Source organism: Salvelinus alpinus, chromosome 22, assembly GCF_045679555.1.
Source record: "Salvelinus alpinus chromosome 22, SLU_Salpinus.1, whole genome shotgun sequence".
In the NCBI taxonomy this organism is placed as follows: Eukaryota; Metazoa; Chordata; class Actinopteri; order Salmoniformes; family Salmonidae; genus Salvelinus; species Salvelinus alpinus.
In genome coordinates, this window is record NC_092107.1 from 49,583,536 (window position 1) to 49,610,160 (window position 26,625).

A 26,625-nucleotide genomic window follows, 5' to 3' on the forward strand; every position below is an offset into this window, starting at 1 on the left:
TGTAGTACAGGAAATAAGGAGTAAAAGACAGCTTTAAGTATTTATTTTATTCACATAGTTTGATTCTCAATATTAGGATCTAATTAACATCTAATAACGGTCTGGTTACAGAAGTACAATGTTGAATCATGGTGTGTGTATGTGTGTGTGTGTGTAGTATTGTGTGTGTGTAGTATTGTGTGTGTGTGTTGGCTCAGAAGTGTACGTATGAGATTTGTACGTCTCCCTCCAGCTGCAGGGTGTCTATCTCACTGAAATTCTGGAAGCGGTGGAAGAAGTCACACAAGTGCTGCCCGTTCACAAACATCTTGAACCGCTGGTTCCCACAACGGATAGACATCTGAGAGAGAGAGAGACAGAGAGAGAGACAGAGAGAGAGAGTGAGAGACAGAGAGAGAGAGAGAGAGAGAGAGACAGACAGAGAGAGAGCGACAGACAGACAGAGAGAGAAAGAGAGACACAGACAGACAGAGAGAGAGAGCGACAGACAGACAGAAAGACAGAGAGAGAGAGAGAGTGACAGACAGACAGACAGACAGACAGACAGACAGACAGACAGAGAGAGAGAGCGACAGACAGACAGAGAGAGAGTGACAGACAGACCAACAGACAGACAGACACAGAGAGAGAGAGCGACAGACAGACAGACAGACAGACAGAGAGAGAGCGACAGACAGACAGACAGACAGACAGACAGACAGAGAGGTTAATAAGTATAAGAACAGAGCACATCGAAGAGACTTGATGAGGAGTGAGATGACTAACAGAAAGGACACTTATCTGACTGTCAACTTATATACAGTACAGTACCAGTCAAAGGTTTGGATACATCTACTCATTGCAGGGTTTTTCTTCTCACTATATTGTATTTATTTTACCTTTATTTAACTAGGCAAGTCAGTTGAGAACAAATTCTTATTTTCAATGACGGCCTAGGAACAGTGGGAACATCTGTCGTTCTTCCCCTGCCTTGTTCAGCGGAAGAACGACAGATTTTTACCTTATCAGCTCAGGGATTCGATCTAGCAACCTTTCGGTTACTGGCCCAATGCTCTAACCACTAGGCTACCTGCCGCCCCGAATAATAGTGAACACATCTAAACTATGAAATAACACAACTGGAACCATGTAGTAACTGAAACATTGTCAAACAAATCAAAATATGTTTGAGATTTCAGATTCTTCAAAGTAGCCACCTTTTGTCCTGACGACAGCTTTGCACACTCTTGCACACATTCTCTCAACCAGCTTCATGAGGTAGTCACCTGGAATGCATTTCAATTAACAGGTGTGCCTTGTTAAAAGTTAATTTGTGGAATTCCTTTCCTTCGTAATGCGTTTGAGCCAATCAGTTGTGTTGTGACAAGGTAGGGGTGGTATACAGAAGATGGCCTTATTTGGTAAAAGACCAAGTCCATATTATGGCAAGACCAGCTCAAATAAGCAAAGAGAAACGACAGTCCATCATTACTTTAAGACGTGAAGGTCAGTCAATACGGAACATTTCAAGAACTTTTAAAGTTTTTTCAAGTGCTGTCTCAAAAACCATCAAGCGCTATGGTGAAACTGTCTCTCATGAGGACCGCCACTGGAAAGGAAGAGTCTAGGACCAAAAGGCTTCTTAACAGTTTCTACCCCCAAGCCATAAAACTGCTGAACAACTAATCAAATGGTCATCTGGACTATTTACATTGACCCCCTTTTGTTTTTACACTGCTGCTACTCGCTGTTTATTATCTATGCAGTCACTTTACAAATTACCTCGATTAACCTGTACCCCCGCACATTGACTCGGTAATGGTACCCCCTGTATATAGCCTCCACATTGACTCGGTAATGGTACCCCCTGTATATAGCCTCCACATTGACTCGGTAATGGTACCCCCTGAATATAGCCTCCACATTGACTCTGTACCGTAACACACTGTATATAGCCTCCACATTGACTCTGTACCGTAACACCCTGTATATAGCCTCCACATTGACTCTGTACCGTAACACCCTGTATATAGCCTCCACATTGACTCTGTACCGTAACACCTTGTATATAGCCTCCACATTGACTCACATTGACTCTGTACTGTAACACCCTGTATATAGCCTCCAAATTGACTCTGTACCATAACACCCTGTATATAGCCTCGATGTCACAGGAAGGCCATAAAGATCATCAAGGACAACAACCACCCGAGCCACTGCCTGTTCACCCCGCTATCATCCAGAAGGCGAGGTCAGTACAGGTGCATCAAAGCAGGGACCGAGAGACTGAAAAACAGCTTCTATCTCAAGGCCATCAGACTGTTAAACAGCCACCACTAACATTGAGTAGCCGCTGCCAACATACTGACTCAACTCCAGCCACTTTAATATTGTAAAAATGTATGAAAATAATGTATCACTAGCCACTTTAAACAATGCCACTTCATATAATGTTTACATACCCTACATTACCCATCTCATATGTATATACTGTACTCTATACCATCTACTGCATCTTGCCTATGCCGTTCTGTACCATCACTCATTCATATATTTTTATGTACATATTCTTTATCCCTTTACACTTGTGTGTATAAGGTAGTAGTTGTGGAATTGTTAGGTTAGATTACTGTTGGTTATTACTGCATTGTCGGAACTAGAAGCACAAGCATTTCGCTACACTCGCATAAACATCTGCTAACCATGTGTATGTGACAAATAAAATTTGATTTGATTTGTGATTGATTCGATTTTTTTTAAAACTTTAGTTTATTTAGTAAATATTTTATTAACTCTATTTCTTGAACTGCATTGTTGGTTAGGGGCTTGTAAGTAAGCATTTCAGGGTAAGGACTACACCTGTTGTATTCAGCATTTCACTGTAAGGTCTACACCTGTTGTAATCAGCATTTCACGGTAAGGTCTTCACCTGTTGTATTCTGCACATGTGACAAATACAATTTGATTTGATTTGTTCATTAGAGTTACCAGCCTCAGAAATTGCAGCCCAAATAAATGCCTCACAGAGTTCAAGTCACAGACACATCTGAACATCAACTGTTCAGAGAAGACTGCGTGAATCAGGCCTTTATGGTCGAATTGCTGCAAAGAAACCACTACGACTAAAGGACACCAATAATAAGAAGATACTTGCTTGGCCTAGAAACACGAGCAATGGACATTAGACTGGTGAAAAACTGTCCTTTGGTCTGAGTCCAAATTTGAGATTTTTGATTCCAATCGCTGTCTCTTTGTGAGACACAGAGTAGGTGAACGGATGATCTCCGAATGTGTGGTTCCCACCGTGATGCATGGAGGAGGAGGTGTGATGGTGTGGGGGTGCTTTGCTGGTGACACTGTCTGTGATTTATTTAGAATTCAAGGCACACTTAACCAGCATGGCTACCACAGCATTCTGCAGTGATACGCCACCCCATCTGGTTTGCGCTTAGTGGGACTATAATTTGTTTTTCAACAGTACAGTGACCCAACACACCTCCAGGCTGTGTAAGGGCTATTTGACCAAAAAGGAGAGTGATGCATCAGATGACCTGGCCTCCACAATCACCCGACCTCAACCAAATTGAGATGGTTTGGGATGAGTCGGACCGCAGAGTGAAGGAAAAGCAGCCAACAAGTGCTCAGCATATGTGCAAAATCATTCAAGACTGTTGGAAAAGCATTCCAAGTGAAGCTGGTTGAGAGGAGGCCAAGAATGTGCAAAGCTGTCATCAAGGCAAAGGGTGGCTACTTTGAAGAATCTAAAATATATTTTGATTTTGTGTTAACACTTTCTTTGGTTACTACATGATTCCATATGTGTTATTTAATAGTTTTGATGTCTTCACTATTATTCTACAATGTAGAAAATAGTAAAAAAATAAAGAAAATCCCTTGAACGAGTAGGTGTGTCCAAACTGTTGACTTGTACTGTATGTCCATAGACATGGGCTACTTCCCCAATGCTGCCTAACTCCCTCCATTGCCCCATAGACCCTAGTCAAAAGTAGTGCACTATATAGGGAATAGGGTCATATTTTTGACACAGGACCTGTGTCCTTGTTTACTCACGTCAAAGTACTCTCCCTCCAGGAAGGGGTTGATGCTGACCTCTCTCTCCTCCGTGTCCCAGTTCCCACCAATCAAACTGTTTCTCACCACCTCTTTCCCCTGTAGACGAGGGTTCAGGTGGAACACTATATCCCCTGAGCTGCCCACTTTGAAGTTAATAGAGAACCTGCAACACACAGAACCCCAACACAGAGTTATTCATGTTGACCCGGCAACACACAGAACCCCAACACAGAGTTATTCATGTAGACCCGGCAACACACAGAACCCCAACACAGAGTTATTCATGTTGACCCGGCAACACACAGAACCCCAACACAGAGTTATTCATGTTGATCCGGCAACACACAGAACCCCAACACAGAGTTATTCATGTTGACCCTGCAACACACAGAACCCCAACACAGAGTTATTCATGTTGACCCTGCAACACACAGAACCCCAACACAGAGTTATTCATGTTGATCCGGCAACACACAGAACCCCAACACAGAGTTATTCATGTTGACCCTGCAACACACAGAACCCCAACACAGAGTTATTCATGTTGACCCTGCAACACACAGAACCCCAACACAGAGTTATTCATGTTGACCCGGCAACACACAGAACCCCAACACAGAGTTATTCATGTTGATCCTGCAACACACAGAACCCCAACACACAGTTATTCCTGTTGACCCGGCAACACACAGAACCCCAACACAGAGTTATTCATGTAGACCCTGCAACACACAGAACCCCAACACAGAGTTATTCATGTAGACCCTGCAACACACAGAACCCCAACACAGAGTTATTCATGTTGACCCTGCAACACACAGAACCCCAACAGAGTTATTCATGTAGACCCTGCAACACACAGAACCCCACCACAGAGTTATTCATGTTGACCCGGCAACACACAGAACCCCAACACAGAGTTATTCATGTAGACCCTGCAACACACAGAACCCCAACACAGAGTTATTCATGTTGACCCGGCAACACACAGAACCCCAACACAGAGTTATTCATGTTGACCCGGCAACACACAGAACCCCAACACAGAGTTATTCATGTTGACCCGGCAACACACAGAACCCCAACACAGAGTTATTCATGTTGACCTAGCTTTCACCTGGATTCACCTGGTCAGTTTATGTCATGGAAAGCACAGATGTTGTCAATGCTTTGTATTTTGTATACTCAGTGTATTTTCGTGTTTAATTGTCCATATAACATATTTAAATGTTACATTTTTTCTTCCACTTTGACATTACAGAGTATTTTGTGTAGATTGTTGACAACAACAAAAAAGGAACATTTTGTAATGCTATCCTTGTGGGGACCAAAGTATTGATTCCCATCCAAAATCCAAATTTCTCTAACCCTAAATCTAACCTTAACCCTAACCCAACCTTAACCTAAGCATAACCCTAACTCCTAACCCTAATATTCATTCTAACCCTAAACCTAAAATAGCATTTTTCCTTGTGGGGACTGGCAAAATGTACCCACTTGTCCAATTATTCCTTGATTTAATTTTCTTGTGAGGACTTCTGGTACCACACGCACACGCACACTCACACACACACATTATGTTAAATGGTGACCACCAACCTCTTAGCTCTGTAGGGTTAGGGGTTAGAGTATAGGGGTTAGGGGCTAGGGTACTACAGACTTGATAGCTCCTAGTGGCACCATGCCTCTGATGGGTTAGGGGTTAGGGGCTAGGGTACTACAGACTTGTTAGCTCCTAGAGGCACCATGCCTCTGATGGGTTAGGGGATAGGGGTTAGGGGATAGGGGATAGGGGTTAGGGTACTACAGACCCGTTAGCTCCTAGAGGCACCATGCCTCTGATGACGATGGTCTTCTTAGGAGACATCCCTCCTGGAATCACGAGGGAGTACGGGACAGGCTGATACACATAGGACAGGAGTCAGTTCACTGGCAGCATGTAGTGTATACTGTATGTATGTATACTTAGGACAAAACAAATCTATCCTGACTCACAGAGATGTTACTTACAGGTTTAAATATTGTCTGTCCATCCATGACCGGTAGGTTTCCCTGTGGACAGAGTGTCAGTGTCAGAGAACGGAACAGGGGCCATCAGTAGCCTCTTTTGAAGTAGCCATCAGTAGCCTCTTTTGAAGTCAGACTTACACCCATGTCACCTGGGGATCCACCCTGATACAACAAGATATCACTGTCTAATGTCGAAATCTGAAGTGGAACGGACAAACGTCTATTTTTGATTTAATTAATTTCCAGAGTGGTTAAGGTTAGGGCTCAGGTTTGGGATAGAGTTAAACATAAACAACACTAAATCAAATCAAATCAAATTTTATTAGTCACATACACATGGTTAGCAGATGTTAATGCGAGTGTAGCGAAATGCTTGTGCTTCTAGTTCCGACAATGCAGTAATAACCAACAGTAATCTAACCTAACAATTCCACAACTACTACCTTACACACACACACAAGTGTAAAGGGATAAAGAATATGTACATAAAGATATATGAATGAGTGGTGGTACAGAACGGCACTATTACTATGAAGTAGGCTAGCGGCTTCCTCTGGAGTTGTTGGCAGCAATGGCCAAGTGGAGGCAAGCTGTGAGCTATGGTTCAGAGAGTTGTGGGTTCAACCCCAATGTGAGGTAGTCTTATTTTTTTGTGAGCACCGAATCAGGCAAATGTCTAACATCGCTGTCTAAATGTACGGATCCCCCTGTCTGGTAAGGCAAACGTCTAACATCGCCGTCTAAATGTAAGGATCCCCCTGCCTGATAAGACAAACGTCTAACATCGCTGTCTAAATGTACGGATCCCCCTGTCTGGTAAGGCAAACGTCTAACATCGCCGTCTAAATGTAAGGATCCCCCTTGCCTGATAAGACAAACGTCTAACATCGCTGTCTAAATGTACGGATCCCCCTGTCTGGTAAGGCAAACGTCTAACATCGCCGTCTAAATGTAAGGATCCCCCTGCCTGATAAGACAAACGTCTAACATCGCTGTCTAAATGTACGGATCCCCCTGTCTGGTAAGGCAAACGTCTAACATCGCCGTCTAAATGTAAGGATCCCCCTGCCTGATAAGACAAACGTCTAACATCGCTGTCTAAATGTACGGATCCCCCTGTCTGGTAAGGCAAACGTCTAACATCGCCGTCTAAATGTAAGGATCCCCCTGCCTGATAAGACAAACGTCTAACATCGCTGTCTAAATGTACGGATCCCCCTGTCTGGTAAGGCAAACGTCTAACATCGCCGTCTAAATGTAAGGATCCCCCTGCCTGATAAGACAAACGTCTAACATCGCTGTCTAAATGTACGGATCCCCCTGTCTGGTAAGGCAAACGTCTAACATCGCCGTCTAAATGTAAGGATCCCCCTGCCTGATAAGACAAACGTCTAACATCGCTGTCTAAATGTACGGATCCCCCTGTCTGGTAAGGCAAACGTCTAACATCGCCGTCTAAATGTAAGGATCCCCCTGTCTGGTAAGGCAAATGTCTAACATCGCTGTCTAAATGTAAGGATCCCCCTGTCTGGTAAGGCAAACGTCTAACATCGCCGTCTAAATGTAAGGATCCCCCTGCCTGATAAGACAAACGTCTAACATCGCTGTCTAAATGTAAGGATCCCCCTGTCTGGTAAGGCAAACGTCTAACATCGCTGTCTAAATGTAAGGATCCCCCTGTCTGGTAAGGCAAACGTCTAACATCGCTGTCTAAATGTAAGGATCCCCCTGTCTGATAAGACAAACGTCTAACATCGCTGTCTAAATGTAAGTATCCCCCTGTCTGATTAGGCAAACGTCTAACATCGCTGTCTAAATGTAAGGATCCCCCTGCCTGATAGGCACTACAAATTATTTCCCTTTATTTAACTAGGCAAGTCAGTTAAGAACAAATTCTTATTTACAATGACGGCCTAGGAACAGTGGGTTAACTGCCTTGTTCAGGGGGCAGAATGACAGATTTTTACCTTGTCAGCTCGGGGGATTCAATCTTGCAACCTTTACGGTTACTAATCCAACGCTCTAACCACTAACCTACCTGCCTCCCCAAATCCATGTAATGGTATTTGTTGAAACAGACACACAACCTACCAACTTACCCCAATTTGATCACCTGCAGGATTTCCTCCCTGTTGACGGTAGGAAACATACCAAATGTTATTCCGAGTTTATGACACACCAAGAAACACATTCATGAGTATATCTATTGCTATGTACAGTCACCCCACAATTAATTAATTATACTTTTTTTTTTATTTCCTCCTGTCTCATCCTATGTTTTGTTTGCGACTGCCACTCAAAGCTTTGAACCAATGAATTAACATACACGTGACAGACAATAAAGAAATTATCTTCCCTTTAGGATTTGGGAAGGTTACGTTGACCCTAGATTTGTGGGTAACAGAAATCATCTTATTCTCTGAGGTGTGTTTACATACTGCTCCCTCTCCCAGCCCCAGGCCCCAGAACCTACTCCCTTCCCCTGCTCCAGCCCCTACCCCAGCCCCCAGCCCCTACTCCCTTCCCCTGCTCCAGCCCCTACCCCCCCTGCCCCTACCCCCCCTGCCCCTGTGCCAACCCTCCTGCCCCTAACCCCCTTCCCCAGCCACCTGCTCCTACCCCCGTGCAACAGCCCCTACCCCTTCCCAAGCCCCTACACCCTTTCCCCTACCCCCCGGCCCCTACCAGCCTGCTCCTGTTCCCTGCCCCTACACCCTTCCCCTGCCCCCTACCCATACCCCCCTGCCCCAGCCCCATACCCCCCTCCCCTACCCCCTTCCCCTGCCCCCTGCCCATACCCCCCTGCCCCAGCCCCATACCCCCATTCCCCTACCCCGCTGCCCATACCCCCCGGCCCCTACCAGCCTGCTCCTGTTCCCTGCCCCTACACCCTTCCCCAGCCACCTGCTCCTACCCCCGTGCAACAGCCCCTACCCCCATTCCCCTACCCCGCTGCCCATACCCCCCGGCCCCTACCAGCCTGCTCCTGTTCCCTGCCCCTACACCCTTCCCCAGCCACCTGCTCCTACCCCTGTGCAACAGCCCCTACCCCAATTCCCCTACCCCGCTGCCCATACCCCCCGGCCCCTACCAGCCTGCTCCTGTTCCCTGCCCCCTACCCATACCCCCCTGCTCCAGTCTCACCCCGATGACGTTGACGGTCTGGATGGAAACGTCGCCTCCTATCTGCAAGGCATTGACTCCCTCGACTGGAATACGGTAGTTGAACGTATGAAGGTCTTGTCCGTTCACTGTCACCTACGACAAGAAAACACATTAACAATGCTCTAACCCTAACCCATACACAACTATCTAACCCATACACAACTATCTAACCCATACACAACTATGGTCTAACCCTACTCTGTACACAACTATGGTCTAACCCTAACCCATACATAACTATCTAACCCTAACCCATACACAACTATGGTCTAACCCATACACAACTATGCTCTAACTCTAACCCATACACAACTATGGTCTAACCCATACACAACTATGCTCTAACTCTAACCCATACACAACTATGGTCTAACCCTAACCCGTACAAAACTATGGTCTAACCCTAACCCATACACAACTATGGTCTAACCCTAACCCATACACAACTATGGTCTAACCCTAACCCATACACAACTATGGTCTAACCCTAACCCATACACAACTATGGTCTAACCCTAACCCATACACAACTATGGTCTAACCCTAATCCATACACAACTATGGTCTAACCCTAATCCATACACAACTATGGTCTAACCCTAACCCATACACAACTATGGTCTAACCCTAACCCATACACAACTAATCTAACCCTAACCCATACAAAACTATGGTCTAACCCTAACCCATACACAACTATGGTCTAACCCTAACCCATACACAACTATGGTCTAACCCATACACAACTATGGTCTAACCCTAACCCATACACAACTAATCTAACCCTAACCCATACAAAACTATGGTCTAACCCTAACCCATTGTCACAAGCCGGCTCATAGCCTGTGACAAAAATGAGGGGACACGAACAACAGGTATAGGCCAATTTAAAAGTGTTCTTTATTATAAACAAACTATTAACTTAAACTAAGAAAAAGGAATGAGGTGTGGAAGTATCATGATGTAAGGTGTATGTAAAGTGCATGGATGCGTGAATATGTGTGTGTGAACATGACTGAGTGAAAACTATGCAAAACTACAAAGGAACAAACAAATCATGAGCATACCTGGAGGAGCAGAGAGAGAGAGAGAGAGAGAGGTGATTAGTAAGCAGTTTTATACCCTGAGCCCAGGTGGCTCCAATCACTAACGACCCTCCTCTGCCTGCAGGAGGAACCGCCCCCTGCACTGCAGAGGAGGAGTCGTGACACCCCCCTCCTTAAAATGAGGGTCCCACCCTCAACCCAACTTCCTCCAACATATTCCAAATAATTCAAATTTCCCCAAAAACCAAATAAACAACAAAAAAAAAAACAATCCCGGCTCCTAGCAGTAGCCCCGTGTCCCCCAGCTGACTGTCCGCCCCTCCAACTCAGCAGCCCTGGTACCTGGGGAGCAATTTAAGAGGAAAGAGGCGCAGATAGCCCGTAGGGTCAGCAGAGAAGAGATACAAGCTAGGTTAAAGGAGCACAGGACAGAGCATCAGCAATGATATTATCCTTACCACTAATGTGTCTAATATCAAGGTTGAAAGGTTGCAAGAACAAAGCCCAACGCATCAGGCGCTGGTTTGGGTTTTGCAGGGACCTCAGAAAAACAAGTGGGTTGTGGTCAGTGAACACAGTTAAAGGGGTCAAACCAGAACCAACATAGACCTCGAAGTGCTGTAAAGCCCAAATGAGACCTAAAGCCTCCTTTTCAATTACAGAATAGTTTTTCTGATACTTATTAAATTTTCGGGAGAAGAAACTGACTGGACACTCAACCTTGTCGTCATTCTCCTGGAGAAGCACAGCCCCAGCACCGATTTGACTGGCGTCTACCTGCAATTTGAAAGGTTTCCCAAAATTTGGTGCTGCCAACACAGGTGCCAAACACAAAAGAGTCTTAACTGCATCAAATGCCTCTTGACACTGGGTGGACCAGATAAATTCAGCCTTGGCCTTCAACAGATTGGTCAGTGGGGACACTACTACCGAAAAGTTTTTACAAAAAGCACGGTAGTACCCCGCCATTCCCAGGAAGCGCATCAGTTCTTTCTTTGTAGAGGGCTGTGGGAACTGCCTCACAGCCTGAACCTTGGCTTCCACGGGACAGACAAATCCCTGACCCACAACCTTGCCTAGGTATGTGACTGTAGCTTTGGCAAACTCACATTTTGCCAAATTAATAGTCAACCTGGCCCACACCAGTCTTTCAAACAGGCCTTGCACTCTCCGAACATGCTCCTCCCAGGAGTCTGAGTAGACGACCACGTCGTCCAAATACACGGCACACCCTTCCAGACCTGAGACCACCCGATTCATTAGCCTCTGGAAGGTGGCTGGAGCATTCCGCAAGCCGAAAGGCATCACTTTATAAGAGAACAAACCAGATGGAGTTATAAAGGCAGCAATCTCACAAGCTCTTTTGGTAAGGGGTACTTGCCAATATCCCTTTAAAAGATCAAATTTGCTAACATACTTTGCTGACCCAACTTGATCAATACAGTCCTCCATCCTAGGAAGAGGGTAAAGGTCTGCTTTAGTAACATTGTTAACTTTTCTATAATCAGTGCAAGGTCTGAAAGTAGAATCAGACTTTTTGACCAATAGACAGGGTGAAGCCCAATTTGAACAACATGGCTCCGCAATACCATTGTCCAACATATACTGCACCTCTGTTTCCAGTTTCAATCTCTTCTCCTCAGACACACGGTAAAATCTGTGTTTGATAGGCTTAGCATCTCCGATGTCTATATCATGTTCAATTAAGTGGGTTTGCGATGGAGTGTCAGAAAACAAAACAGGGTAGTTTCTAATAAGAGCTACCAATTCATCACGTTTCTCAGAGTCTAAATGATCTACCAAAACCCCAAGGTTTTGCAAAGTCTGGGAGTTTTTCAACCGTCCTTGTAAGACCTCATCTGAAACTTTAACTTCCTCTTCTCCCCCCTCCACCAAATTAAAGCCACAAGATGCAGGGACTGGGGCAGCAGTCAACACTGACCTCACTGCTGGAGTGCCTTCAACTTTGCTTAGATCACGGGAGTGATAACATTTTAACAGGTTCACATGGCATAATTTAGAGGACTTCCTATGACTAGGGGTTTCAATAAGATAGTTCAAATCTGACACTTTACGCAACACAGTGAAAGGACCACAGTATTTTGCCTGAAAAGGTGAACTTACAAGAGGCAGAAGAGCAAGTACCCGATCACCGGGACTAAACTCACGCAGCTCAGCCTGTCCGTCATATTTCAGTTTCATTTTCCGTTGAGAACATTTTAGTTTTTCTTTCGCTAGTTCACCAGCCCTATACAACTTCAACCTAAAACCATTTACATAGTCAATAAGGTTCCGAGGTGGTTCCTCAGGCAAACAACCATCCTGCAACACTGCTAAAGGCCCACGCACCTTATGACCAAACACTAAGTCATTTGGGCTAAACCCTGTGCTTTCCTGCACTACTTCACGAGCAGCTAGTAACAGCCAAGGTAACCCCTCCTCCCAGTCGGCAGACAGTTCCGTACAATATGCACGAAGCAAGGATTTTAAAGTTTGATGAAAACGTTCCAAAGCTCCCTGGCTCTGGGCATGGAACGCAGTAGACTTGTTGTGTTTAACTTTAAGCTGTTTGAGAACCTGAGCAAATAAATGAGAGGTAAAGTTAGACCCCTGATCTGACTGGATGGTTTTTGGAATCCCAAATGTTGAAATAAATTGAGTTAAAGCTTTAACTACTGATTTTGAAGTTATGGTACGCAAGGAAAAAGCTGCCGGATATCTGGTTGCTTGACACATAACAGTTAATAAGTAGCTATGACCTGACTTGGACCTTGGTAATGGCCCAACACAATCGATAATAAGATGCTCAAAAGGTTGCCCTACGGCTGGTATTGGATACAACGGTGCAGGCTTTACAACCTGATTTGGCTTGCTTGTGCGCTGACACGTATCACAAGTTTTAATAAACTGAGATACATCCCGCTTTAAACGTGGCCAGAAAAAATAACGAAGTATGCGATCATAAGTTTTACGAACACCCATATGACCTGCCACATCACCATGTGAAGTTTGCAACACTTTATTTCGCAAAGTAGTAGGTACAACTATTTGAAAGACTGGTTCTCCTAAACCCTTATCATAGTGTGGAACCCATTTCCTGACCAACAGCCCATCAAGAAGAAAATAACACTGAGCACTATTCCTCACCACTGAATCAGGAACCACTTTATCAAACAGATCAGCTAAAGTAGTATCGGCCTTTTGCTCAGTCATCAATGAATCTCTAGAACTAGTCAACTGTTCTGTCTGGAGTTTGACTGGCAACTCAAGACTTTCTGGCTTACTCTCAATCTCCTTACGAGAGGCTGCGCGGGTAACCGCACAGACTGGAAATATCTCAGGAGACACACAATTTTGATCCGGAGATTCCCTTGCAGGTGACACTGAAGGTTGCTTCTTACAGATGTTTAGTTTGCCATCTGCCCACACCTTACTACCTGCCAAGTCATTCCCCAAAATCATGTGGACTCCCTCTACTGGCAACTGAGGTCTAACCCCAACATCTACATCACCCTCTACCAGACCACATTTTAGGGTAACTTCATGTAAAGGACAAGAGAATGGAACTAAACCCATACCACATACCATTACACAACGGCCAGTATCAGACTCTTTAGAGAACGGCAAAACAGATTCCAGAATAAAAGAATCTAAAGCTCCAGTGTCTCTTAGGATCTTGATTTTAACATTCTGGTTGCCATCTACCAGGGACACTACACCATCTGAAATAAAGGCTGAAAAATCACAGCGGGAAAACTGAGAATCAAACTCAACTAGTGGCTGAAACAGCTCACCCTGGTGGTCAGAGGCTGTAACAGGACTTGCCATCACAGCAGGTTTAACTTGAACTGACTGTTTTGATTTAAGCAGAGGACAATTTTTCTTCCAATGTCCTTCAACTAAGCAGTAGCGACAGGTATTAGCATTAACCGGTGCTTTAAATCCTCCAGACCCAAACTTCTGCTGAGGCCTTTGGAAAGATGCCCCCAAAACAGGTGACTTACTATTCCTAGGAGTAAAGTTAGTTTTATGGTACATGTCACTGTTTGACTCAAAATGGCTTTTATGTGTTAGCCTGTACTCATCTGCAAGGATTGCTGCATCACTTGGAGACTTAACTTTACGTTCATTCATATATGTAGCAACCTGGTCAGACACAGAATTTTTGAACTGTTCTAACACAATCAAATTAGACAGACCCTCAAAAGTACTAACTTCAGAAGCTGTACACCAACGATTAAATGCAGAAGTCAAATCACAAACAAACTCAGAATAGGTTTGTGAATCTAACTTTTCCCTGTAACGAAAACGTTGACGATATGCCTCTGGCACAAGCTCGTAGACCTTCAGAACTGCTGATTTAACTTTAGCATAAACTTTACTGTCAGCTACACTCAGTGCTGCAAAAGCCTCACGTGCTTTACCTGTAAGTACACATTGCAACAACATAGTCATGTCCAAATCTGACCAAGCTCTAGCTTCCGCAATACGCTCAAATAAAGTAAAGTATGTGTCTGGATCTGACTCATCAAATTTAGGCAACAAACGAAGATTCTGTGAAACATCAAACTGTGGTAGTCTTTCCGGTCTATTAGCATTTCTCAATCGCTCTATCTCTAATTGCATTTGCAACAGTTCCCTCTGCTGCTCAAAAGTTAATGAAGGGCTAGACTGAAAACTTGCACCCTCACTACTAGCAGACTGACCGCCAAAAACACCCATTTCCCTAAGACCCTGCTTTAAGCTAGTTTTAACAGTCTCTTTAATTTTTTTATCAACAATCTCAATCTGATAATGTTCAGCAATTTCAATTAACCGCTCCTTAGTACACAACTCTAAGGCTACCTCTGAAGGAGCTTGAACAAAACTACACAAAATGGAAGACATTTTCCTCAACCAATACAACTATTACAAATGCTCAAAAAAAACACAACTCACCTGCTGTCAATCTGGGTTCAAGGACAGGAGCCACACCCCACTATCCTCCAAAAACTACTAACTAACTGGCCCTGGTCTTCGTGCAGTCACATGTGGTGGGATTTTATGCACACAAAACCAGTGGAGTGGAAAAGACAACCAGAAACTGGCGGCCCTCCCATAACCACGGAGGTACTCCCGAGCCGATGTAGGGGAAAAGGGAAAGGGATGCTCTACCCACGTTCACTGCCACCTAAAACAAAAACACCACAAGCCTCCTATGGACACTTGCTGATATGCCTGAACAGGAGAGGACTCCCACCTGAACAAAACCCAGAAAAACCCAGTGAATTGCTTAGCTAACAAGCTAACTGAACCAAAAGAACACATAGCTCTCAACGCTCTCTTCAACAAAATTGGCCCAACCAAAACATCCCCTCAAACAAAATTTTTTTGGCAAACTAAACTAAACTAACCCAAATTAACTACTATCCCGGACGAGTCCCCACTTGTCACAAGCCGGCTCATAGCCTGTGACAAAAATGAGGGGACACGAACAACAGGTATAGGCCAATTTAAAAGTGTTCTTTATTATAAACAAACTATTAACTTAAACTAAGAAAAAGGAATGAGGTGTGGAAGTATCATGATGTAAGGTGTATGTAAAGTGCATGGATGCGTGAATATGTGTGTGTGAACATGACTGAGTGAAAACTATGCAAAACTACAAAGGAACAAACAAATCATGAGCATACCTGGAGGAGCAGAGAGAGAGAGAGAGAGAGAGGTGATTAGTAAGCAGTTTTATACCCTGAGCCCAGGTGGCTCCAATCACTAACGACCCTCCTCTGCCTGCAGGAGGAACCGCCCCCTGCACTGCAGAGGAGGAGTCGTGACAACCCATACACAACTATGGTCTAACCCTAACCCATACACAACTATGGTCTAACCCTAACCCATACACAACTATGGTCTAACCCTAACCCATACACAACTATGGTCTAACCCTAACCCATACACAACTATGGTCTAACCCTAACCCGTACACAACTAATCTAACCCTAACCCATACACAACTATGGTCTAACCCTAACCCATACACAACTATGGTCTAACCCTAACCCGTACACAACTATGGTCTAACCCGTACACAACTATGGTCTAACCCTAACCCATACACAACTATGGTCTAACCCTAACCCGTACACAACTATGGTCTAACCCTAACCCATACACAACTATGGTCTAACCCGTACACAACTATGGTCTAACCCTAATCCATCCAGAATATACAGAGTATCTATAGCTATATCTATACAGTATATACATAATATAGCTATAGATACTCTGTATATAGCTATATATATACAGTACATACAGAGTATCTATATCTATACAGTATATACAGAGTATCTATAGCTATATCTATACAGTATATACAGAGTATATACAGCTATATCTGTACAGTATATACAGAATATATACAGCTATATCTGACATAGTATCCCTCTTAGTTGATTCTAAATCGTTAAATATACAGTTTATATATAAATAAATATATATATATATATAAATTTAATAAATATATATATATATAAATAAATATATATATATATATATATATATAGTACAAGTGAAAAGTTTGGATACAACTACTCATTCAAGGTTTTTTTTACATTGTAGAACAATAGTGTTATTTAATAGTTTTGATGTCTTCACTATTATTCTACAATGTATATTTTTTATATATTTTTTTCATAACCCTTGAATGAGTAGGTGTTTACAAACTTTTGACTGGTATTGTATATAGATCAGTATATATATATCAGTATATATATATATATATATGTATATACAGTGGGGAGAACAAGTATTTGATACACTGCCGATTTTGCAGGTTTTCCTACTTACAAAGCATGTAGAGGTCTGTCATTTTTATCATAGGTACACTTCAACTATGAGAGACGGAATCTAAAACAAAAATCCAGAAAATCACAATGTATGATTTTTAAATAATTAATTTGCATTTTATTGCATGACATAAGTATTTGATCACCTACCAACCAGTAAGAATTCCGGCTCTCACAGACCTGTTAGTTTTTCTTTAAGAAGCCCTCCTGTTCTCCACTCATTACCTGTATTAACTGCACCTGTTTGAACTCGTTACCTGTATAAAAGACACCTGTCCACACACTCAATCAAACAGATTCCAACCTCTCCACAATGGCCAAGACCAGAGAGCTGTGTAAGGACATCAGGGATAAAATTGTAGACCTGCACAAGGCTGGGATGGGCTACAGGACAATAGGCAAGCAGCTTGGTGAGAAGGAAACAACTGTTGGCGCAATTATTAGAAAATGGAAGAAGTTCAAGATGACGGTCAATCACCCTCGGTCTGGGGCTCCATGCAAGATTTAACCTCGTGGGGCATCAATGATCATGAGGAAGGTGAGGGATCAGCCCAGAACTACACGGCAGGACCTGGTCAATGACCTGAAGAGAGCTGGGACCACAGTCTCAAAGAAAACCATTAGTAACACACTACGCCGTCATGGATTAAAATCCTGCAGCGCACGCAAGGTCCCCCTGCTTAAGCCAGTGCATGTCCAGGCCCGTCTGAAGTTTGCCAATGACCATCTGGATGATCCAGAGGAGGAATGGGAGAAGGTCATGTGGTCTGATGAGACAAAAATAGAGCTTTTTGGTCTAACTCCACTCGCCGTGTTTGGAGGAAGAAGAAGTATGAGTACAACCCCAAGAACACCATCCCAACCGTGAAGCATGGAGGTGGAAACATCATTCTTTGGGGATGCTTTTCTGCAAAGGGGACAGGACGACTGCACCGTATTGAGGGGAGGATGGATGGGGCCATGTATCGCGAGATCTTGGCCAACAACCTCCTTCCCTCAGTAAGAGCATTGAAGATGGGTCGTGGCTGGGTCTTCCAGCATGACAACGACACGAAGCACACAGCCATGGCAACTAAGGAGTGGCTCCGTAAGAAGCATCTCAAGGTCCTGGAGTGGCCTAGCCAGTCTCCAGACCTGAACCCAATAGAAAATCTTTGGAGGGAGCTGAAAGTCCGTATTGCCCAGCGACAGCCCCGAAACCTGAAGGATCTGGAGAAGATCTGTAGGGAGGAGTGGGCCAAAATCCCTGCTGCAGTGTGTGCAAACCTAGTCAAGAACTACAGGAAACGTATGATCTCTGTAATTGCAAACAAAGGTTTCTGTACCAAATATTAAGTTCTGCTTTTCTGATGTATCAAATACTTATGTCATGCAATAAAATGCAAATGAATTACTTAAAAATCATACAATGTGATTTTCTGGATTTTTGTTTTAGATTCCGTCTCTCATAGTTGAAGTGTACCTATGATAAAAATTACAGACCTCTACATGCTTTGTAAGTAGGAAAACCTGCAAAATCGGCAGTGTATCAAATACTTGTTCTCCCCACTGTATATATAAATAGTATCTGAGAAATGTTTTTTTGAATGGAAATCAATCAAGGTTTAGGCCTGGGCCTTTACAGCAACTATTACATCAACCACTTTACTTGTTAATGATCTTGTCAATCCTTTAGACACTAAATGAAATGTGCTGCTTTGTTTGTGGACTTGTCAAAAGATTGATACTGTTGATTATGCTATTTTATTGAATAAGTTGTCCTCGATAGGACTGAGCTCTGAGGCCAGTTCATGGTTTCAGGATTATCTTAGTGACAGAACTCAGGCCGTCGTGATGGACGAATTTCTTGAAGTACTGTATATAAATGTGTACCACAGACGTTGATTTTGGGAGCTGTTCTTTTCACAATTTATACAAACATATTTGATCAGTCTGTTAGAAATTGTAAAACCTCATCCTATATGTGGATGATAGTATTATGTATGTTATTGCCTTGACTGTTGATCTGTCTGTGTCATTTTATAGCTATGCAGGAATTTAAATGTAAAACGTGTGCTTAATACGGGCAAAACAAAATACATTTTAAAACTCTCGTAAGAATGTTTCAGATTAACTACATGGTCACTCAGTATCTAGTATCTACACAGTATCTATTACTATATCTATACAGTATGTATCACTATATCTACACAGTATCTATTACTATATCTATACAGTATCTATCACTATATCTACACAGTATCTATTACTATATCTATACAGTATCTATCACTATATCTATACAGTATCTATCACTATATCTACACAGTATCTATTACTATATCTATACAGTATCTATTACTATATCTACACAGTATCTATAATCTATACAGTATCTATTACTATATCTACACAGTATCTATATCTATACAGTGTCTATTACTATATCTACACAGTATCTATATCTATACAGTATCTATCACTATATCTATACAGTATCTATCACTATATCTACAGTATATATCACTATATCTACACAGTATCTATTACTATATCTACACAGTATCTATATCTATACAGTATCTATTACTATATCTACACATTATCTATATACAGTGTCTATTACTATATCTACACAGTATCTATATCTATACAGTATCTATCACTATATCTATACAGTATCTATCACTATATCTACACAGTATCTATTACTATATCTACACAGTATCTATTACTATATCTACACAGTATCTATATCTATATATATACAGTATCTATTACTATATCTACACAGTATCTATATCTATACAGTGTCTATTACTATATCTACACAGTATCTATATCTATACAGTATCTATCACTATATCTATACAGTATCTATCACTATATCTACACAGTATCTATTACTATATCTACACAGTATCTATTAATATATCTACACAGTATCTATTACTATATCTACACAGTATCTATATCTATATCTATACAGTATCTATGACTATATCTACACAGTATCTATACCTATACAGTGTCTATTACTATATCTACACAGTATCTATATCTATACAGTGTCTATTACTATATCTACACAGTATCTATATCTATACAGTATCTATCACTATATCTATACAGTATCTATCACTATATCTACACAGTATCTATTACTATATCTACACAGTATCTATTAATATATCTACACAGTATCTATTACTATATCTACACAGTATCTATATCTATATCTATACAGTATCTATGACTATATCTACACAGTATCTATACCTATACAGTGTCTATTACTATATCTACACAGTATCTATATCTATACAGTATCTATCACTATATCTATACAGTATCTATCACTATATCTACACAGTATCTATTACTATATCTACACAGTATCTATTACTATATCTACACAGTATCTATTACTATATCTATACAGTATATATTACTATATCTATACAGTATCTATTACTATATCTACACAGTATCTATTACTATATCTACACAGTATCTATATCTATATATATACAGTATCTATTACTATATCTATACAGTATCTATATCTATACAGTATCTATTACTATATCTACACAGTATCTATCACTATATCTATACAGTGTCTATTACTATATCTACACAGTATCTATATCTATACAATATCTATAAAGTATATATATACACACAGTATCTCTATCTATATACAGTATCTCTATATCTGACCTGGTAACCCTCCTGGTTGATGATGATAACCATCTCGAAGGCGTCTCCCTTGACAAAAGGCATGTTGTGGATCTCCTCCTCTGAACCCCATTGCCCTTCCTGGCAGCTGTTGAACACCACCTTGTCCCAGTTGTCGAAGCAAGGGCTGAAGTGAAAGCCGATATCACTGCCCTCAGATTCTCCACACTGCAAGTTCATGTTGAACCTAGAGGGGGCGTTAGAGAGGACATAGAATGAACAAAGCGGACAACAAATAACACCGGTAGGGTCTGGAGTTTTTTCTCACCATTTGAGCTGACCAGACGGAGCTCCAGAGCCCTAGTTATGTATGTATATATATATATATATATATATATATGTATATATATGTATATATGTGTGGGATAAACGGCTACGCTCTTTTAATTACTTTGGAAATAATGGACGGTTCAGAGGGACGAGGCAGAGCACGAGTACATTTTTCCAAGGTAGTATACAGACTGGAGGCATTTGTCCCGCTTATACATGTTAATTGAAATACATTCCAGGTGACAACCTCATGAAGCTGGTTGAGAGATTATCAAGAGTGTGCAAAGCTGTCATCAAGGCAAAGGGTGGCTATTTGAAGAATTTCTAAAATAAAATATGTTTTGATTTGTTTAACACTTTTTTGGTTACTACATGATTCCATATGTGTAATTTTATAGTTTCGATGTCTTCACTATTATTCTACATTGTAGAAAATAGTAAAAATAAAGAAAAACCCTTGAATGAGTAGGTGTTCTAAAACTTTTGACAGGTACTGTATATTATATGTATATATCCATCAAAAATTATGCTGATTCATGATTTCGACAGGCTGAGAAAAGCTGCTGGCCAGTCTGTCTCGTCCCGACACGTTCATTACTATAGGATAGCTGGAGATCGAATTTCAATATACATTTTTGGGGGAAAATGTCAGAGAGACAGACACCAAGATTTTTTCAGATCTCCGCTGTTGAAAACTAAATGTTAGTCTAAAAGAAATGGGAGACAATGTCTAAATGTCTTTTACAGTGGAGATCAAGTTCATAAATTGCCTGGCTGGGCTGATGAGACGGTGGATTGCGCAGTCAGATGGAACAGAGTAAATAGGCATTTCAACATCATCGATTTAGCCGGTGGTAACTTGTCTTCCATGAGAAGAGTAACAAATCAAATCAAATGTATTTATATAGCCCTTCGTACATCAGCTGATATCTCAAAGTGCTGTACAGAAACCCAGCCTAAAACCCCAAACAGCAAGCAATGCAGGTACATAGGGACGCAAAAAGGTACTCTTCTCGTGGCACGACCCCATTATATACCACACCAAGCCTGTGGGATCTTATTGTTTAGGTCACATTGTGCTAGAGCAAAGACTAACTGTTCTACCATAACTGATATGAAATACACAGCTTCATCTTCTGTACTGAACTCAACACTGTGTCACACCCTGATCTGTTTTACCTGTTTTTGTGATTGTCTCTCTCCACCCCATCCCCACCCCCCACCCCCCCCTCCAGGTGTCGCCCATTTTCCCCATTATCCCCTGTGTATTTATACCTGTGTTCTCTGTTTGTCTGTTGCCAGTTCGTTTTGTCCGTCAAGCCTACCAGCGGGTTATCCCCCTTGCTCCTGTCTTTTTCTATAGTTCCTTTATTTCTAGTTTTCCCGGGTTTGACCATTCTGCCCTGACCCTGCCCTGACCCTGCCCTGACCCTTCCCTGACCCTGAGACTGCCTGCCGTTCTGTACCTTTTGACTCTGATCTGGATTACTGACCTCTGCCTGCTCTTGACCTGTTGTTTTGCCTGGCCCCTGTTCTAGTCATAAACTTTTGTTACTTCGACACTGTCTGCATCTAGGTCTTCCCCTAAAACGTGATAAACACATCGACCATTGATGCAATTCTAGGTAAAAAAAAATTGTAATCGGAAGCTAATTTACATAAAACAATAAGGAACAGAAGCACAATTTAAGAATGTGTAAACAAATTCCCTTGTTGTCGCCCAAACGTTACAATCTGATAATGTGTAGCATACCTCCAATCCTCAGAGGCTGTGTTTCTCACCTGGTGATCTCGTGAGGGATGACTCCCTGGATGTAAATAGACATCCCTGATCTCAGCCCACCGTAGATCGGCCCCACATAGGGGATACTCTGCACACAACACACAGTAATAACCGTTTAACAACTATACACAAGTAGAGATGCAAAGCAGTCTGGGAAATAACCATTTAACAACTATACACAAGTATAAATGCAAGGCAGTCTGGGAAATAATAACCGTTTAACAACTATACATAGTTACTGCGGTTTTCCTTGTTATGATGATGACACTAGATAACCTGTTCTGCCGGTTCATGCCTTCAAAGATGTTCCAATGTGGTTAGCCAAAAACATGACAAGATCATTCACACATTCATCAGTGGGGATTACGTCCACCTCCTATCAAAACAGATTTGTCACATTTCTAGTTTATCCCATAACTTTATTTCTGCTTGTAGCAGGGGGCGTTTACAGCTTTTCTCTCACATTATTTCATGAGAAAATTATTCTACAGCGAGGGTGTAATGCAAGTCAAGATGTCCTTGGATGAATGTCAACAAGATGCATAAACAACATTGTTATGTACATTATTGGGCTAGCCCCCACCCTTCGAAACACCGTACAGGGCTCTAACTTCCTGAACTCGTTAGGAACTGGCTTTTCATCTCATATAGATATCCATCTATGGCAAACAGAAAGTGTTTTTTTTTTGTTTAAAATCTATGAATTATTTTACATTTCCTTTTATAAACTATAAATCGATCGCTGAATATGCTAGAGCAACGAAACCACTCTCTCCTGCGGCACTAGGATCAAAGATGGTGGATTTTAAATGAAGATAGTTGACTTATCATGCTTTTCCGCATAAGCTCATGGTTCCGCTATAATATCTGGCATGCTCATGCCAGAGAGGGAACAGCTGACTCTGGTCTACTTATTGTCCCCTCCCCGCTCGCCCCGCAATGACCAGAAAAAATTTGCCTCTGAGATGTCTCGCTCTGGGGCACCGATGGGTGCAGAGATACTGGATATCATGATGAGCTGCTTAAGTTTCTGCCATAACAATGGGATTCGTTTGTCCGCAGAGCGGAACGGCGGGCTGTCAAGCTTACCGCCTGTTCCTCTCTTTGGATTGGTGGATACATCTCGCTATTTTAAGACGTTTTATTTTAATATTTGATGAGCGATGTTAATGTCAACGGCCTGTATTCAACGAAGAGTGAGATTCTATGCCAGCCTCGTGAACATGCATCGACGTCTCGAATTTCAACAGTGACAATTCTAATATAATTCTTTTTTTCTCTCAAAGTTGCCAGGATGTCACGTGCATCACACTTATTGAAACTCCTAACAACCTAAGCATTAACAAACTTCTATTAGGATCAAATAAGCCTCACATATCAAAATAGCAATTCATTTTTATCTTTGACTAAATTTGAAACTCTCTCATTGTTCTGCCATACAAAAAAAAAACTCACTTGTTTAATAATTTGATAATGATCTGCTTAACGTGGATAGATTTTGGGAGGAGTAAACTCTCTCGTTTTGCCTCTTCCTCCCTAATCACAGGGTCGTGCTTTTATCGATGGCGATGACGTAGCGTTCAGCCAGGAGTTGATGGAGAGCAGGAAGAGCGAATTAAATGGTTGGCTGGGATATCCCAGCTTTAGGTAGTCAGATTTCACAGCTATAGTCACATAGGCGAAAGCGATATATGACGTGTTCAAGACAACTAACTATGGGGGAAAAAAACAAGCTGCGACTGTGAAAAATATTTGTGGAACGTTCATCCAACTCGGAATTCCAACTCAGAAACTCTGGCCTCTTTCTAGAGCTCCGACTTTCTCCGACCTGAAGATCACTGACGTCATGATTTGACCTCGTTTATCTCCAAGTTTCCCAGTTGTCTTGAATGCCCCCCCATACTCCCGAGTTCACGAGAACTAGGGCTATCTCTGAATGCAATCCATTTCGATGTACGGGGTCCACAGATTGATATATAAGCTAAAATGTTGGTTGGAACCAGTACCAGAATCCCAAGAGGGTACGTAGAGTAAAAGTTTAAAAGTAAAGTAAATGCAGAATGGTAGATTCAGACAATATCTATGATATCTGTATACACTAGACAAGGAGACATGCTACTCACAGGGTTGTAGACGGGCTGGTAGCCAGGTGGAGCAACGAACATGATGGCTGTCACTCAGAGATCCACAGACAGACAGACGGAGAGACGGAGGAGAGGCGAGTCAGAGAGAACAGGAAACGGTCGCTGCTGGATGGCTAGTCTTATAGGTACAGAGAACCAGGGGAGGGGCTGGTTAGAGGGGCTGGTTAAACAGGTTAGACAGGGTTAGAGACAGAGCTGGGAATGGGGTTTGGGCTGGACCCATATTGTCATACGTGGCCTAGAATACGTTCATGCCTGGAGCTACCAAACTTGTAATGTGATGTACTTGAAAAGCTATGAAAAGCCAACTGACATTTACTCCTGAGGTGCTGACCTGTTGCACCCTCGACAACCACTGTAATTATTATTATTTGACCCTGTTGGTCATCTATGAACATTTGAACATCTTGGCCATGTTCTGTTATAATCTCCACCCGGCACAGCTTGAAGAGGACTGGCCACCCCTCATAGTCTGGTTCCTCTCTAGGTTTCTTCCTTGGGTTCTGGCCTTTCTAGGGAGTTTTTCCTAGCCACCGTGCTTCTACACCTGCATTGCTTGCTGTTTGGGGGTTTTAGACTGGATTTCTGTACAGCACTTTGAGATATCAGCTGATGTAAAAAGGAATTTATAAATACATTTGATTTGATTTGGTTGAACCTTACCTGGTCTAGGTGGTGTTCTTACCTGGTGCACGGAAATGAAAATGAAAATGGAATGAGCATGTCACTTTAGAACTGTACTGGAAAGGCTCTGTGGAAAATATTTCATAACTTCACATTTCAGCCAAGGAAAATTACAACAACAAAAAATTATTTAAAAAAAATGCAAGATTAAATAATGTATTACTTCAAAAGGATTTCATGTATTGCTAAAAGGAAATAGCATCGGAGCTCCTAGAGTGTGTGACTCCCTTTTCTTTTTAAATGCAAAAAGCAGCATTTGTAATGCAAATAGCAACATCGGTTTTTGTTCATACAATCTACTGTATGCACCTAAGTTCACTGCATCAAATCAAATCAAACTTTATTAGTCAGATGTGCCGAATACAACAGGTGAAGACCTTACCGTGAAATGCTTACTTACAAGCCCTTAACCAGCGATGCAGTTCAATAAATAGAGTTAATAAAATATATTGTTTTTAAGTAACACAATAAAATAACAATAACAAAGATATATACAGGGGTTACCGGTACCGAGTCAATATGCTGGGGTACAGGTTAGTCGAGGTAATTTGTATATGTTGTTAGGGGTAAAGTGACTATGCATAGATAATAAACAGCGAGTAGCAGCAGTGTAAAAACAAAATGTTGCTCAACACTCTTATGGCTTGGGGGGTAGAAGCTGTTAAGCTTGCTGTGTGGTAGCAGAGAGAAGAGTCCACGTGTCACGCCCTGACCTTAGTTATCTTAGTTTTCTTTATTATTTTGGTTAGGTCAGGGTGTGACGAGGGTAGTATTTGACTTTGTCTAGGGGTTTTATATATCTATGGGGTTTTGGTATTGTCTAGGGTTTCTGTATGTCTAGGTGTGTGTGTGTAGTCTAGGCGTGTGTGTGTAGTCTAGGCATATGTAGGTCAATGGTGGCCTTGATTGGTTCCCAATCAGAG

General features: G+C 42.1%; 1 protein-coding gene across 1 annotated transcript; it reads right to left on the reverse strand.

Moving 5' to 3' along the window:
* Positions 1–28: 28 nt before the first annotated feature.
* LOC139549592 (galectin-4-like) lies at positions 29–25,134 on the reverse strand. Its single transcript, XM_071360238.1, has 9 exons — positions 24,998–25,134; positions 22,874–22,962; positions 20,804–21,008; positions 9,208–9,321; positions 8,163–8,192; positions 6,064–6,105; positions 5,865–5,953; positions 4,051–4,216; positions 29–340 (listed from the first exon to the last, which is right to left on the reverse strand). Exons 1-9 carry the CDS (start codon positions 25,037–25,039, stop codon positions 194–196), a joined length of 924 nt encoding a protein of 307 aa, XP_071216339.1. The 5' UTR covers positions 25,040–25,134; the 3' UTR covers positions 29–193.
* Positions 25,135–26,625: the final 1,491 nt, after the last annotated feature.